Raw genomic sequence first — 16,368 nt, 5'->3', positions numbered from 1 at the left:
AACAGGATAAACAAAATATTCCTTTATAACAATCTGAGACTTGCTTTTTTCATTCAATATTATATTTCCAAGAATGATCCATATAGTATATTACTATAGTTTGTTTTCATTAACATATACACTATTAGTATTTCATTATGCACCAAAGGTATATATCACAACCTCTTTATACATTCTATCACCAATTATGTTTTTTTCTTGTTTCTTTTTTTTTTTAGCTATTGAGATCAGTGCTGCCATGAACATTTTTAAACATGTCTCTTGTACCTGTGTGCAAGAGATTTTTTGAGATCTATAGCTAAACATGAATTTTCTAAGTCACAATGTATGAAAACCTTACAAAATACTACATAATGTTTTTCAAAGTTCCTTTACCATTTTTGCTGTATTTACCAACAATTAAATTAATAGATTTAAAAAATAAATAAATAAATAAATAATTAAAAAAATAAATTAATAGATTTAACTTTTGCCAATCTACTGGGTATAAAAAGATATTTCATTGTGACCTAAATTTTGCTTTTCCCTGATTATTAATGATGTTGAGAGTCTTTTCATATGATTATTAGTAACTTATGTTCCTTCATCTAGCAAAGGCTATTCTTGTAATTTAGCCATTTTTGTATTGGGTTGTTAACTTTAGGGGTTCCCTATATATTCTCCACAATATTTTGCTATTATGAGTGTTCCAAATAATCTTCACTCCATTTGTGACTTGTATTTTCATTCTTTTTATATTATCTTTTAATAAAGAAAAGTTTTTAATTTAATTGTAGTCAAATTTATCAACTTTTCTGGTTGATTTCGTATCTTAAAAATAAACCTTCCTCTAAAATTAACAAGTCAGGAAACAACAAATGTTGGCAAGGGTGTGAAGAAAGGGGAACCCTCTTACATTGTGAGTGGGAATGCAAGGTGGTACAGCCACTCTGGAAAACAGTATGGAGGTTTCTCTTCAAGAAGCTAAAAGTAGAGTTACCCTATATGACTCAGCAATTACACTACTAGGTATTAACCCCAAAGATACAAATGTAGTGATCCAAAGGGGCACGTACACCCCAATGTTTATAGCAGCAATGTTGACAACAGCCAAACTATGGAAAGAGCTGTCTATTGATGGATGAGTGGATAAAGATATGGTGTGTATAGACACACACATACATACATACACACACACAATGGAATATTACTCAGCCATCAGAAAAGATGAAATCTTACCATTTACATTGGCATGGATGGAACTGGAGAGTATTATACTGAGCAAAATAAGTCAATCAGAGAAAGACAATTATCATATGGTTTCACTCATATGAGGAATATAAGAAACAGTGCAGAGGATCCTAGGGGCAGGGAGGGAAAAACAGAATGGGAAGAAATCAGAAGGAGACAAACCATGAGAGACTCTTAACTATGAGAAAGAAACTGAGGGTTGCTGGAGGGGAGGTAGTGGGCAGGGGTAACTGGGTGATGGGCATTAAGGAGGGCATGTGATGTGATGAGCAATGGGAGTTATACACAACTGATGAATCACTGAACTCAACATCTGAAACTAATGATGTTCTATATGTTGACTAATTGAATTTAAATAAATAACACATAAAAATAATAATCCTTCCTTAGAAAATTTTTCATCTCTTTTCTTGTAAAACTTTTACGGTTCACATCTAGAAATTATTACTGAATATGATAAATAGATAGGGATCTTTTTTTAATAGATAGGGATCTGATTCCATTTTTTGAGTTTGAGTAATTTATTATTCCAGCACCATTTATTAAATGGTGTTTTCTCCCCTCTGCGATCTGCCATCTCATTACATATGTTTCCATTTTTGTGTGTGGATATATTTGGAAGTTTCTGATCCTGTCCTATCAGTCAATTTCTCTATAACCTGTGCCATCCTTACACTGTTTTATTTACTATAGTTTTATAATGAGTCTTCACATCCAGGAGAGCAAGTTCCCTCCAATACCACATGTTTTTCTTCCTCAAGAGTGTTTTAACTATTCTTGGCCTTTGTTCATACATACAAATATTAGAATTAACTCATCAAAAAAGTTAAGGTTTTAATAGAATTGCTTTGGATAAATTAATTAGGAGAATTGACAGTCTTGGGTCTCTGAATTCATGAATATGGGATATATTCCCAAGTAGGTATTCTATACTGTCTTAACACAGTCTTATCATTTCCTCTACATAGGTCTTACATGTCTTATATTTGTTTCTATTTCTTTTTTCCTTTTTTTTTTACTTATTATGGAAAACCAAATATACACAAAATAAAAAGTATACACAAAAAGCTTTTGTAATAAAAGCTCACGTACTCTCCTTGTAGCTGCAAATATTATCAATTCATGGCCATTCTTAGTTTACCTATAATCCCACCCACTTGTCTACATCACTACCACCCATTCCCTTTAGAAAAGTTGTTGCTAAGTTACAAGAGTGTAGATACTCAAAACTAGTACCTTCATTATGAATTGTGGGCTTTGAAATAATAAACAGTACTTTGTCTCATTTAATGCCTTTTGTCCTGACTTCTATCTTGTCAGAAAGCAAAATCACGGAACTTTCTTTTTGTTTGCATTTTTGCCTATAGGAAAAAAATGTCTGAAAAGGCAGTTAATACTGGTTATTTCTGGATAATGGGATTTTGTGGGTTTTGTTGTACTTTTGAGTATTTTTCCATATTGATTTAATTTTAATGGACTTTTTTCTAATAAAAATAATGAAGTTATTATCTTGAGGAGAAAAAAATAGCAAAGTGATCCTCTTTCATATGTGTCAACCCAGTTTTCCTGAAAACGTATCACTTACCATTAGCTTCAGTCAATTCTAAAATCTTCTTAAATTCTGGCTTAGAAAGGTCATTCATTTGGAGAATATAAATAATAGTGAAAGGGAATAGAAGGGAAGGGAGAAGAAATGGGTAGGAAATATCAGAAAGGGAGACAGAACATGAAGACTCCTAACTCTGGGAAACAAACTAGGGGTGGTGGAAGGGGAGGAGGGTGGAGGGTGGGGGTGAATGGGTGACGGGCACTGAGGGGGACACTTGATGGGATGAGCACTGGGTGTTATTCTGTATGTTGGCAAATTGAACACCAATAAAAAATAAATTATTAAAAAAAAGAAAGGTAAACTCCAAAATGCTGAAGTATTCAGATCCTCATAATTCATATTTTCATCTTTACTTTCATCAATGGCTTTAATGACATCAATGAACACTAAAAATAAAGCAGTATGCTAATAAGTATTAAATATCAGTCAAGAGGGATCCCGGGTGGCTCAGCAGTTTAGCGCTTGCCTTTGGCCCAGGGCGTGATTCTGGAGTCCCGGGATCGAGTCCCGAATCGGGCTCCCTGCATGGAGGGAGGGATAATATATATAATAATTCCTCTGCCTGTGTCTCTACCTCTCTCTCTCTGTCTCTCATGAATAAATAAAATCTTTAAAAAAATAAATATCAGTCAAAAAAGAAAACACCAATAGTAAGATGAATTTTAGTTCTAACACTAAGTTAACATATAAAAGAGCTTCAGGAATGTTATGCATAAAAAGAATTACCAGGATCTTTAATAATACTAAAAACTAATAAGGTATAAAATCAGAGCCAAAAATATATTCTCCTTTACTACAGTCTCTGTATCTAAGGAAGTGCCAATTTAATTACAATTTAAATGCATAGGAATAAAAACATTATACAATTTCCCCATTTAATTCTCTAATAACTTAAAATTTCCCAGTAATCTGTTTCTCAGTAGCAGAGACAGAAGTAGAAAACCTTCAATCTCATATGACATAAGGGGGAAAGTTTTTGTAGCAATACATGGCTCAGTCTTTGGTAAATTTATCCTAGTTTATCTTCTGTATATATAATTACTTGGAAATAACTATCCTACATGTCTTTTTAATATCTTGGACTATAGGGATCCCTGGGTGGCGCAGTGGTTTAGCGCCTGCCTTTGGCCCAGGGCACGATCCTGGAGACCCGGGATCGAATCCCACGTCGGGTTCCCGGTACATGGAGCCTGCTTCTCCCTCTGCCTGTGTCTCTGCCTCTCTCTCTCTCTCTCTCTCTCTCTCTCTCTCTCTCTCTCTGTGACTATCATAAATAAACTAAAAAAAAATTAAAAAAAATATCTTGGACTATGTGTTTCACAAATCTGGGCAGTATTCCATCCATTGAATTTAAACAGATGATTTTTTACTGCAGTCAAAGCTTTCTTAAAATAACATGCAAATATATAGAATTATTAAGGAGGTTGATAGATATGTGTGCATGTGTGATAAACTTTGGAACAAATTAAACTTAAGTAGACGTTTTCTAATAAGTGATTAGGACAGGTAAAATGAGGAACCTGGGCAGTGGAAGGCATTAAAGCCATTATCAGGAGTTAACATTAGGAGTCACTGAAAATCATTATGGATTGCTAAACAAAGAAATAACGATCAAAATGATGTCTGAATTAGATGATTATTTAAAAGATGATTCTTATATATAAATACATACAAGATACATGTTCCTATCTTGTGAAATGAATTTTTAGGTGAAAGAAATTCTCATTTAAAAGTAAACAGATGATGAGTGACATCAGCAAGATCGTTGAACAAGAAGCCTCGGACCCTTCTTCTCTCAAATACACTGATTTAGTAGAAAATCAAAAATAAATTCCCTTTGTCACTAAAGAGGGCACTTGAGGGGGTTATACTATATGTTGGCAAACTGAATGTAAATATTTTTTAATAAAAATAAATAAATTCCCTTTGTGAGAAATCAGAAACTTAACTAAAAGGCTCTTAGACCCCAGGAGAAGGCAAAACCAGATGCACTGAAGCTGGTAGGAAGATTTGGAACAACCTCCCGCAAAAGCTGGAGAGCCTGCCCCCAGCGCAGCACCGTATGATCCAAAAATCTCCCAGCTTCATCCATCCAGCAATGGTTCATACATCCAGCAATACAACTTTTCCAAAAGGCCTCCCCAGAAGACTGGCTTCTATCTTGCCAATCTCGGAACCCTGATGGGTCTAGCACAGCTAGCTGATTAGGTAGAAAAAAGGTGGTGTGTTGAGCTGGTAGATGCAAGTGATCCTCCCGTCCGCTCAGCACAGAGTAGACAAAAATCCTAGCTTTTAGTTTCCCCCTGGAGAGGGAATGAGTTTATCCATGCATCTAGCACATCAGCTTTTCAAGAACCAGCATCTGTCTTGCCACTCCTGGCCTCTGGGGAAGGAAAAAGTTGGTAAAGGCCCAGAGAATATCTGGCTGGGCTGATTGGTGTACAAGGACAGTATGTGAAGACCAGGAGAGCAGCCTGCTTTGTCTATTGCACAGACACCAACACAGAAAGTCCAAATGGAAATTTCACAATTAAAAAATACAGTAACTGAAATGAAAAGCTTAGTGGTTGGACTCACCAGCTGAAGGGAAAAGAGAAAGAATCAATGAACTGAAAGACAGCAATAGAAATCACCCAGCGAACAACACTGAGAAAACTGATAATAAAATGAACAGTTTCAGGGACCTGTAGGCATATAAGAACAATCTAATGGGGCACCTGGGTGGCTCAGTTAGCTAAGCATCTGACTTTGGCTCAGGTTGTGATCTGAGGGTCCTGGGACCCTCACATGGGGCTCCCTACTCAGTGGGGAGTCTGCTTGTCTTTCTCCCTCTGTCCCTATCTACCCCCCCTTGCTCCTGTTTGCTCTCTGTCAAATAAATGTTTAAAAATCTTAAAAAACAAAAAAAAAAAACAAAAAAACAAAAAAAACCCCTAACATTTGTGTTCCAGAAGAAGAGAAAGAAACCATGGTTAAAAAGGTGCTCAAAGAAATAATGTTTAAACATTTCCCAAATTTTTAGATTTTTAGCAAGAGACTAACATACAAATCCAAAAGAAAAAAAAAGTAAACCTTAAACACGTGACTAAAATCTAAAGAAATCCATATCAAGACACATCATAATTAAAGTTAAACTTCTAAAAACAAAGAAAAAATCTTGAAAGGGTCCAAGGAAAAACACTGTAGAGAAAGAAAATCAATTTGAATTAAAAGATTTATATCAGAAACCATAGAAGCCGTAATAAAGTGGCACAATACTTTACAAGTACTGAAAGGAAAGTACTACCAACCTAAGATCCCATACTCAGAAAAAATATTCTTCAGGAATGAAAAGGAAATCAGGATGTTCTCAGATGAAAGAAAACTAAGAGAATTTGTTGCCAGTAGACCTATGAATGGCTAAAGTTCTAACAGAAAGGAAAGGATAAAAGAAAGAACTCTTGAATGTTAGGAAGGAAGAAAAAAAATGGTAAGCCAAAATATGGGTGTAAATATAGTGTGTTTTGTTCTCTTGAATTTTTTAATCAAGTTAAATGGTAGAAACAAAAATTATAATACTGCCCAATGTGGTTTTAAATATATGTAGAGAAAATATTTAAGACAGTTATATCACAAATGGGGGAGGAATGTAAAAGGAAATAAGGCTTCTGTATTTCACTTGAACTGGTAAAATGATGGCATCAGTAGACTGTGGTAAATTATGCTTATATAATGTAATACCTGGAGCAACGACTTAAAAAGCTACAGTTTTTAAGTGTACACTTGAAGATATACTCTGAAACACTACAAATAAATCAAAATGGAATTCTAAAAATGGGCAAAAGAGTTGAATATATATTTCACCAAAGATATATGAATGGCTAGTAAGCATGTACAAATATACTTGACATTATTAGTCATTAGGGCAATGTAAAATAAAACCATAGTGAAATTTCACTATGTATTTATTATAATGGCTATACACAAAAAGATAATACCAAGTGTTGATAAGGATATGAAGAAACTAGAATCCTCATACATTGCTGATCATAAACTCTGGAAAACAGTTTGCCAATTTTATTAAAAGCAAAACATGAATTTACCACACATACTAGCAATTATTCTCCTAGGAATCTATCCAAGAGAAATACAAACATATTTCTGGTATGTTTAATTTCAGCAATATTCATACTAGTCCCAAATGGCAAATAAGAAATGTCCACGAACTGGTGAACCATCAATAAAGCATATCCATAAAATATAATTTGGATTCACTTAGTAATAAAAAGGAATGAACCACTGAATTAGCCTCAAAAAAAAAAAGTGAAGGAAATCAGGCACAAAAGACCACATGTTATATGATTTTGTTTATATTAAATGTATTAAAAAGAGAGGCAAATTTATACAGATAGAAAGGAGACAAGTAAGGCACCTACATGGCTCAGTTGGTTAAGCATCTGCCTTTGGCTCAGGTCATGATCTCAGGGTTCTGGATTCGAGCCCTGAGTCAGGGAGTCTGCTTCTCCCTGCCCCTTTGCCTCTCCCCTACTGTTCACCCATACCCATACTCTCTCTCTCTCTCAAATAAATAAATAAAATCTTTTAAAAAAAAGTCAATAAGTGGTTGTCTGGGATGTAGGTAAAGATTTAACTGCAAATGGCCATGAGATAATTTTAGGAATGGTGGAAATATAAAAAATGAACTATGTCCACTTCTGGTCCAATTTCCAGAGAACTGAAGGCAGCAGCTCAAAGAGATATTTGCATACCCACATTCACAGTAGCACTAATCACAACTGCCAAGAGGTTGAAGTAACATAAGTGTATATTAATGAATGAATGAACAAATAAAATATGGTATATGCATGCAATGGAATATTAGCATGAAAAGGGAAAGAAATTCTGACATATACTACAACACAGATGAATCTTGAGGGTATTATGATAAATGAAATAAGCCATTCATGAAAAGACAAATACTGTGTGATTCCACTTAAATATCTGGAGTGGGCAAAATTCACAGAAAGTAGAATGATGGCTGCCAGAAGCTAGAGGAGCAAAGATGGGTAGGTGTAGTTTAATGGGTATAGTTTCAGTTTTGCAAGATGAAGTAGTTCTGGAGGTTGGCTGTACAACAAAGTGAATATACTTAAACTTAACATTATTGAACTGTAACTTACAAATGGTTAAGATGGCAATTTTTATGTTCTGTGTTAAATACCACGATTAAAAATAAATTTTAAAAATGATATAATGGGGAAATGGTTGGAGGAAATTAGCTGTGACCAAGATATTAACTCACAAAACAGCAATGAAACAATGACTAAGTTGGTGAATAAATTATTGTATGGTGAAGCATTCAAGAAATTGATTTGATAATAGTGCCTTTAAGAAATCCAGACACTTAAGCACTTGCATTCATCAGAAATGACAAATGATAATTTAGCTTTAAATATGAGACTCTTGGGACACCTAGGTGGTTCAGTGGTTGAGCATCTGCCTTCCGCTCAGGTCATGATCCAGGGATCCTGGGATGAGTCCCACATCAGGCTCCCCACAGAGAGCCTGCTTCTCCCTCTGCCTATGTCTCTGCCTCTCTCTCTGTCTCTCATGAATAAATAAAATCTTTAAAAAAAAATGAGACTCTTCATCTAGGTATAAGAGAAAATCTCTTCCTTTGGATTAATTTTTCCTTATCTGAGAAATCTTTTGGGAAGAGACAAAAAGCTTATCTTTCTTTTTAGCATAGGAATAAATAAAAGGAAATAAAAACAACAAGCCTTATTATCTTTCATTTCTTTTAATCTTGCTGAAAAATATTTAATTATTTGTATAAAAAAATAAAGTCATTGCAAGCAAAAATTTTTAAAGACTTAATTGTGGTGATGGTTGCATGACTATAAATTTCATAAAAATTGCATGCGTGAATTATATGTGTATAATTACACCTCAATAGAATCGTTTTTAGAAACGCTCTAAAACAAAGGTAAATCAAAACAGTGTTTCATTCAAACATGTTCCTTATAAAAATTAAATCAAATCCCCAATAAATTGCTATGATGGAGCCATTACCTATTTGATCTCCTCGTAATCTTACTATTACTGTACATTTATGTAGTACATTACAATGTTTAAAATCCACATAACAACTCTGTGATGTAAACAAGTTAGCTATTATTACCTTGATAGAGTAAGTTTTTAAAAAACTGGCAAATGGCTTGCCTGAAGATTTCAGGACTATTAAGTATCTATCTGAAAAGCAAGCTTAGTTCAGTTGAACCTCTTTTCAACCTAACTGCTTCTTTCCTCCAAATCATTTAAAAATAAACTTCCTACCTACCATCACATTCAGGAAGACTTTGCTCCACAGAGAGAGCACTCATAAAGTCATCTAACTTCACCATTCCACTTTCTGTAAAAAAAAGAGCTGGATTATGCATTCTGTTGTATTTTGGCATAAAAGGTAAATTCATATTTTAATACAACTAGGAAAGAATTACTTCTCTTTTATTTCATCATCATCCTATTGAAACTTCATATCTTGTCTCCCTAGATGAGTCTTTCTAAATTAGGTCAGCTCATTTCAACAATTACTCAACAACTTTTAAATATCTATTATAAAGTGCAATGGACTGCGTTAGGTACTTGATAGATATAGAAAAAAAAGAAAAGTGCCCATATAGACGGACCATGAGAAATTTGAGTCTATTTTACACCATCATGAAAATTCAGTCAATATGCACAAGGTGCATCAAGGTCCCTTGACAATACTAACCAGCCCTTTAGAGACCCAAGTGTCCCTCTCTCTACCCCTAGTATCCAGCTGATCCAAATAACTACCTATTTTTAGATACAAACACTCCATCAGTGATCATGCTAGTCCATTAGTGACAGAAAGGGCTCAATAATTGTAACAGCACCTATTCCTTAGATTTTTAAAAAAATCAAATCTTTTCTATTTGCCTTAGCTAGGACATTTTGCCCAGGTTCTAAAAATTCATTTCTAACATATTCCCAAGTCTGTCTCTTCCTAAAATGTTGCCTCTGACCTCTCCTCAACTGAACTTCTGCTGTAGACAATTCTTACTAAATGATAAAAACAACTTCTCTAATACAAAGCCTTTCCTAAAAACTTAACTCTCAATCGCTTCTCAGCCTTTTGGCTAAGATCAAGTGTAAAAACTTAAACTCTACCTTAAATTTAGGCTGGTAACTGAGATATGCCATTTAACATCTAGATACTAACTGCTTGCCTTTTGTTTAAGTATCCCTAGCCCTAAATTCCTAGCTGTAGCACTCTTCCATTTTGGAATCTCCAATTCTTTCTTCTTGGGTCCTTAGGCTAATTGCTTAGAGATCCCTTGAATATTGTGGTCTTACTGCCTGAACCTCCCTATAATTGGATCAGGCTTCCCTTAGCTAGGGATAATCATGGAGTCTTACATAAACAATTCTGAGGTACAAAAGGCCTAGCTCCTCCAAACCAACACATTAGATCAGACTTTCCAGAAACTACTTTCCTCTTCCTCCTCCTCTTCTTTCTTTTTTCTTCTCCTTCTTCTCCTCCTTTCTTCTTCTCCTCCTCTTCCTCCAACCTCTTCTTCTTCTACTACTACTACTACTACTACTTTCTATCTTTATATCTGTTCTTTTAGAATCTTCTTTAATATAGCCCATTCTGTTCTATTCCTAGTTGAGAGAACTTACTCATTTAATACTATCCCATAAAAGTATCTAATTTTCTCAAAAAGTTTGGCATTATCAGTCTCACCATTTTGAGTAGTGTCTGTCACAATCTTCTTGAACTCTTTGTCTGATAAAGTAATTCCTATCGAAGGAAAATGGATTGAAGTTCTTCTGCAGCAATGTAATTTTGTTGGAGTTTATTGATAGCTTTGTAGATGTTTTCTAAATATACAAAATGTAGAGGACTACTCAGAAACAGAATTTATGTGTCTTAAGCAATGATTAGTATACAAAATCTTTATGTAGTAATCAGAAAGAAAGTTTTATCTACTTATTATCATCTCATAGGACTGTTTTTTCATATTTCTGTTGTAGCTTACATTATACCTAAATACTTCCCTTATAGCTCTCAAACAGAAAACAATCTTGAAAATTCTTTTTTTTAAATTTTTTAAAATTTAAATTGAATTAGCCAACATTCTATAAACATTTATAAACTACTTGTTTGGAGGAACAGCCTGTTCAAGTGGCCCAGCCAATACTGCTTGGTTCTGATTAGAATATAATGAATGGGCTCAAGACATCAAAATATCAAGGTGTTCAAATTCTACAATTCTAAATAAAAAATGAGAGTTCTTCCCCTTCTTATCACTTTACTCTATCATGCTTTCAGTTCACAATCTTCAAAAATCATAAGATTTTATTTATTTAAAGATTCTATATATTTATTCATGAAAGACAGAGAGTGAGGCAGAGACATAGGCAGAGGGAGGAGAAGCTGGCTCCATGCAGTAGCCCAATAAGGGACTCGATCCTGAAACTCTAGGATCACGCTCTGAGCCGAAGGCAGATATTCAACCACTGAGCCACCCAGGTGTCCCCAAATCATAAAATTTTAGAAGTAGATACACATGGCTATGATGAGCCCTGTAATATCACACACTAAGATGGACATAATATCACTTCAGTGGTATTCCAGCCAAAAATGCATAACCTGAACTTATTCATGAAGAAATACAAGGAAAACTACAAATGAGGGACATTATACAAAATAACTAGTCAATACTCTTCAAAAGTGTCATGGTCATGAAATCATCCCAGATTGGAGGACATTAAGGACACATGACAACTCAATGTAATGTATGATCCTGGATGAAACCTTGAACCAGAAAAAGGACATTTATGGACCAAATGAAAAAAATTGAATATGGTTTCAGAATAGTAAATATTGTATCACCATTAATTTATTGGTTTTGTACATTTACTGTGGTTATATCAGATCTTAACACCTGGGAAAACTAGATGAAAAATATATAGGGATGTCTTTACCTTTGTATAATTATTATGACTTTAAAGCTATTTTAAAATGAAAAGCTAAAAATGTTTTAAAAATGTAAATCAAGTGACAGTCATATTTCATAGATGCTCAATTACCATCAATTTATTTTGAGAACTTATACCAGATAAACTATTTCATACTTCTCTACATATGGAACATTAAGTATGGCAATGGTAGGTGATTTGATTTTAGTGACACCAGGAAGATAGATAACCACTTTATTCCACAATCTTCTACTCACTGGCTAAATGCCTATTCTTCCATTATTCCTTTAACCAGGGTTCTAATTCTTCCTGGAATATAAAAAACTCAGAAATAGGAATAAGGCACAGAGTAATAGTAGTGCATTAGTAAAGGAATCAGAATGAAAATCTGATTGTGCCTCCTTAATAGAACACACTCCCTTTTCAAATGAGTTATTGTAATATGCATTACTGTATAAGAATCACTAATATTTCGCTAAGCACTAATTTAACAATCACATGTAATATGAAATGCAATAAAAAGGTCACTAGTTTCTTTAAAGAAAATAAACTTAACTTCAGTCAAGACTAAAGGAAGGAGAATTGAAGTTCCATATGTACTATTTCTGTAATAGAGGTACCACAGAAGGAAGAAAACACATATTGATTGGGAACTATTGCTCATCTTTGAAGAAGACCATAAAGCCCTGATGAGCTGAGATATATAATATTAATTTTCTCTTGATATTCCCATATCCATAAGAGATAATATCTGAAGTATTATTATATTATACTGGATATGGATAGCATATATTTAAGTTATGGAATCTGAGCAAAAATTTCACATAGACTTCTTACATACTTGGTTAAATAAACTGTAAAATAAGCATTTCCAAAAGACTACAGGTCCTCTCTTTTCTTGAACTTGAGTGAGTCCAATTAATCACTGAATCAGCTTCTTGGTCAAAGTTAGGCATCTGAAAAAGGGAGCATCTGGAAAGGCACAATCACCAAAACCACAGTTTATATGCATTGGCCTACAGACCAGAAGTCATGGTTACTCAAAAGTACTGACAATTGAAATGCATACAATTATCTAATAACTGATTGATTCAGTATGTTTCTCTGATGATTCAAGAACTCAAGGACCTAGATTTTGACTTACATACATGATACTAACCCAGAGCATTCACTGCAGTTTTTTCCTTTGATGAAACCTGTTTTAGGGGGCTGGAATGCCTTCTCACAGTTGGCTTCTGAAGTTTGGGGATACTAAAAGTATCACTTTTATCCAGAGACTTTTTGAGGCTTGTAATACTCTTCAAGTTATGTGGTATAGACTTTGAGTCATGAATTTCAATCTTCTCTGAACTTTTCTTAAAGCTTATGCCATCCTTTGAATATAGTTCCTGGAATCCTATATTGCTGCTATCAACCTCACTTAGGAATTTTTTTATTTGCAAAGGATTTTTTGATCTTCTAAATTCAAGGTAATCATTATCCTCTATAATTTTATGGTATTGGAGGTGTTTTCTACTTAACTTTGGGAATAATGATGGTTCAAATGGTCTGGAAGATAAAATATTTTTCTTCCTATATTGTAGATAGCATTCTGATATATTTGATAACTTTCTGTTAGAAGTAGATTTGTCCAGGGCTTGACCATTCTGTAACTGCTAAGCAAGAGAAACATATTTAATTGTTTAATTTACCTGTACAATTTGAAATAGTTTTTTAAAAATATTAACTAAGTTCTCATGAAAACTATTCAAGAAATTATCAATTGCTTAAATAAATAAAACAAAGTTAACATGTAAAAAAAAAAAACAGAAGTGAAAACCAAAAATGAACAATAATATATTGACTAGGTTAAATATAAACTTCTGGTTTGATATATTTAAATTCTTCCATCCTAAAATTACACTAAATCAAAGCGATAGGTTCCTAAAGCACATAGTTCTCATTCCCCACTCTTTGCCAATTTTGAAAGATAATACGCTGATATGTCAATATAGCTACAAATCCCTTAGTCATGAGCGTACCAAACTACAAGGAAGTTGTAGTGGGGAAATTTTTATTTATAAATCAGAGTACAAATATTTACTCTTCTAAAGATACTTAGTAGTTGTGAGGGAAAAATAGCTTTATATATAAAATAAAATCTTTAGAAAAATATTAATACGATGTCCCACTGGAGATTCAATTATAAAGTCCGCTTGATGGCTCCGAATAGTACGTTATATTTGAATAACACATTTAAAAAGTATTTCAAGTGTTATAATACTTGATCCTCAAAACAACCCTATGAGATCAAGATGTTATAAAATCAAAGAAAAACAAGAAACTTCAATAGAGTAGCAGTAAAATCTTGACTATGAAGTCATTTCACTTAGAGAAAATAGAAAGTTTCTTAGTTTAGTTTGTGTTAGAATGAACAAGTAAAGGAAAATATTTGGATTCTAAATGTCTGGAAATGCTTTTTTGAAATTCTTTTTTTTAAGTTGACATATAACATTGTAATAGTTTTAAGTGTAAAAAGTTTAGAAATCATCTCTAAGATCTATCAAAAAGAAACAGGCGAGTGAATGGGTAAAAAAATAAGATAAAATCTTTGACACTTCTGCTTTGGACTAAGACAATGTGATAGGGAACAACTTTATCCTCAAACCTTAAATAACTAAAAAATTGGATAAGTTATGTGAAAAAAATCATTTTCAGGCATTGGACAATAAGCAGCACAGGACTAAGTAATCCTTTAAAGAAGAGAAACAAACCAGCTGGGAATCCTACAGCTGTACCAGCTTACTGTCTAGAAGGAGTTTCTTTTTCTTTTTCTTTTTTTTTAGAAGGAGTTTCTAACTGTAGCGTAGGAAAAGTAAAACCTGAATAGAGCCCGCTGGTTTGAATGAGTAGAGGAAACAGAGATAAGAGACCAATAAGGCCAGAGTCTAAAATGTGGGAGTAGAGTGCCAAAAAGAGAGAACTGCTGAGTTCTGGAGATTACCATTAACTCTTTGAGTATTAATTTGCACATATATGAGAAGATACTACTCAAGGACATGGAAAGAATTACCAGGAAATTGTAGGTAGAACAATTCCTATAGCTCACTGATAATTGAGAATGATTTGTGATCCCATTAGCCAGAGCAGAAAGATCTCATAATACATGGGGCATCCAGTAAACTCATTAAAATGATTTTCCTAGCCAAAAGAACAAGGACGTTCCCTATGAGGAATTTTACCTTAAGTCACAACCAGCTTATAAAAATGACAAAATGAAGATATCTTGTTCTCCCTGGTTAGAGGGAATGGAGTAAAGGGTGAGAGTTATTAACTCATTCAACATATATTTGTTGAGTAGTTAATATGTACCATAAGCACTAGTAGGTACTAAGGATACAATATGAGCAAAAGTAGACATGATATCTGCTTAGTTTTATTTGAGATACAAATCTTAATAAAACAATAAGAGGAAAAAACAAAACAGTAAGAAATAAAAATTGCAACTATAGTTAGTGCTGTGAGAGTATATAATACGAGAATTTGACCTAGTTAAGAGATGTCATAGAAACTTCCCTATAGAGTTGAGTTTAAATCTAAAGTATAAGTAGGAACTAACTAGTAGGAGCAGAATGTTCCAGGGAAAGAAAAGAACATATGCAAAGGCTATGGCAAGAGGAGGCATTGGTATACTACTGAATATCCATGAAGGCACAGTAACCAAAATAAAATGTGGTCTGCAAAAAACCTGGAGACCTATGGTAAAGGACAGCTATTGCAAAGCCCTGAATGTAATGTTAAAGGGTTCTTTATCCCAAGAAGTATTAGATTTTATGCACAGAGGTAACATGATGAGATGTGTGTTTTCAAAAGATTATTCTGGCTACAGTGTAAGGAGGAAAGACCGGATATGGGTGGACTTGTTAGGAGGAACATTGATGGTCCTAAGGAAAGATTATGGTAACTTGGACTAAAGTAGGAATATTGGAAAATAAATTTAAGAGACATCTAGGAATTTTAAATAATAGCAATTCATAATGATTGCATTATGACAACAGAGTTGTCAAGGATAATTCTCAGGTTTCTGCTTCACATTTCTTGAGACTATTCTAGGTGCTAAACACAATAATAAATGTTTATATTTAATTCCTACAGCAATCCTATGAAATTAGCATAACCCTTCAGTTTAGCTCCCCAAATAAAGTAGAAGGCCTAGAAGTCCAGACTGGAATTCCCTGTCAAAAAAAAAAAAAAAAAAAAAAAGGTGCTACAGTGATCTCATATATGATTTCTCTACTTCTGGTAGAACATGCCGTAAAGGCTATTTAATAATATAGCTTAGATTAATCTTTAAAGTCCCTGTTTTATGGACATCTCATGTCTCAGAACATTCCCCCACTTCTGTCTACTCACACAGAACCATAAATGACTACCTAGTAAAACAATACAGCCTGGGATACCTGGGTAGCTCAGTTGGTAAAGCAATCAACTCTTGATTTCAGCTCAGGTCTTGATTTCAGGGTTGTGAGACTGACCCCCGGCACTGGGCTCTGTGCTGGTTG

General features: G+C 33.9%; 1 protein-coding gene across 1 annotated transcript in view; it reads right to left on the bottom strand.

Annotated features, from left to right (window-relative positions):
• Positions 1-16,368, bottom strand: part of EFCAB13 (EF-hand calcium binding domain 13) — a 75,371-nt gene that overhangs the window by 34,135 nt on the left and 24,868 nt on the right. Inside the window, 6 exon segments of the mRNA XM_055311552.1 lie at positions 2,816-2,878; positions 3,142-3,225; positions 9,159-9,230; positions 10,590-10,658; positions 10,661-10,726; positions 12,987-13,482. Coding sequence (XP_055167527.1) covers positions 2,816-2,878; positions 3,142-3,225; positions 9,159-9,230; positions 10,590-10,658; positions 10,661-10,726; positions 12,987-13,482 — 850 coding nt within the window.

This window comes from Nyctereutes procyonoides, unplaced genomic scaffold (assembly GCF_905146905.1).
Source record: "Nyctereutes procyonoides isolate TBG_1078 unplaced genomic scaffold, NYPRO_anot_genome, whole genome shotgun sequence".
NCBI classification, from domain to species: domain Eukaryota; kingdom Metazoa; phylum Chordata; class Mammalia; order Carnivora; family Canidae; genus Nyctereutes; species Nyctereutes procyonoides.
The sequence above is the reverse complement of the archived record's forward strand: the minus strand, read 5'-3'. Positions and strand labels throughout refer to the sequence as shown.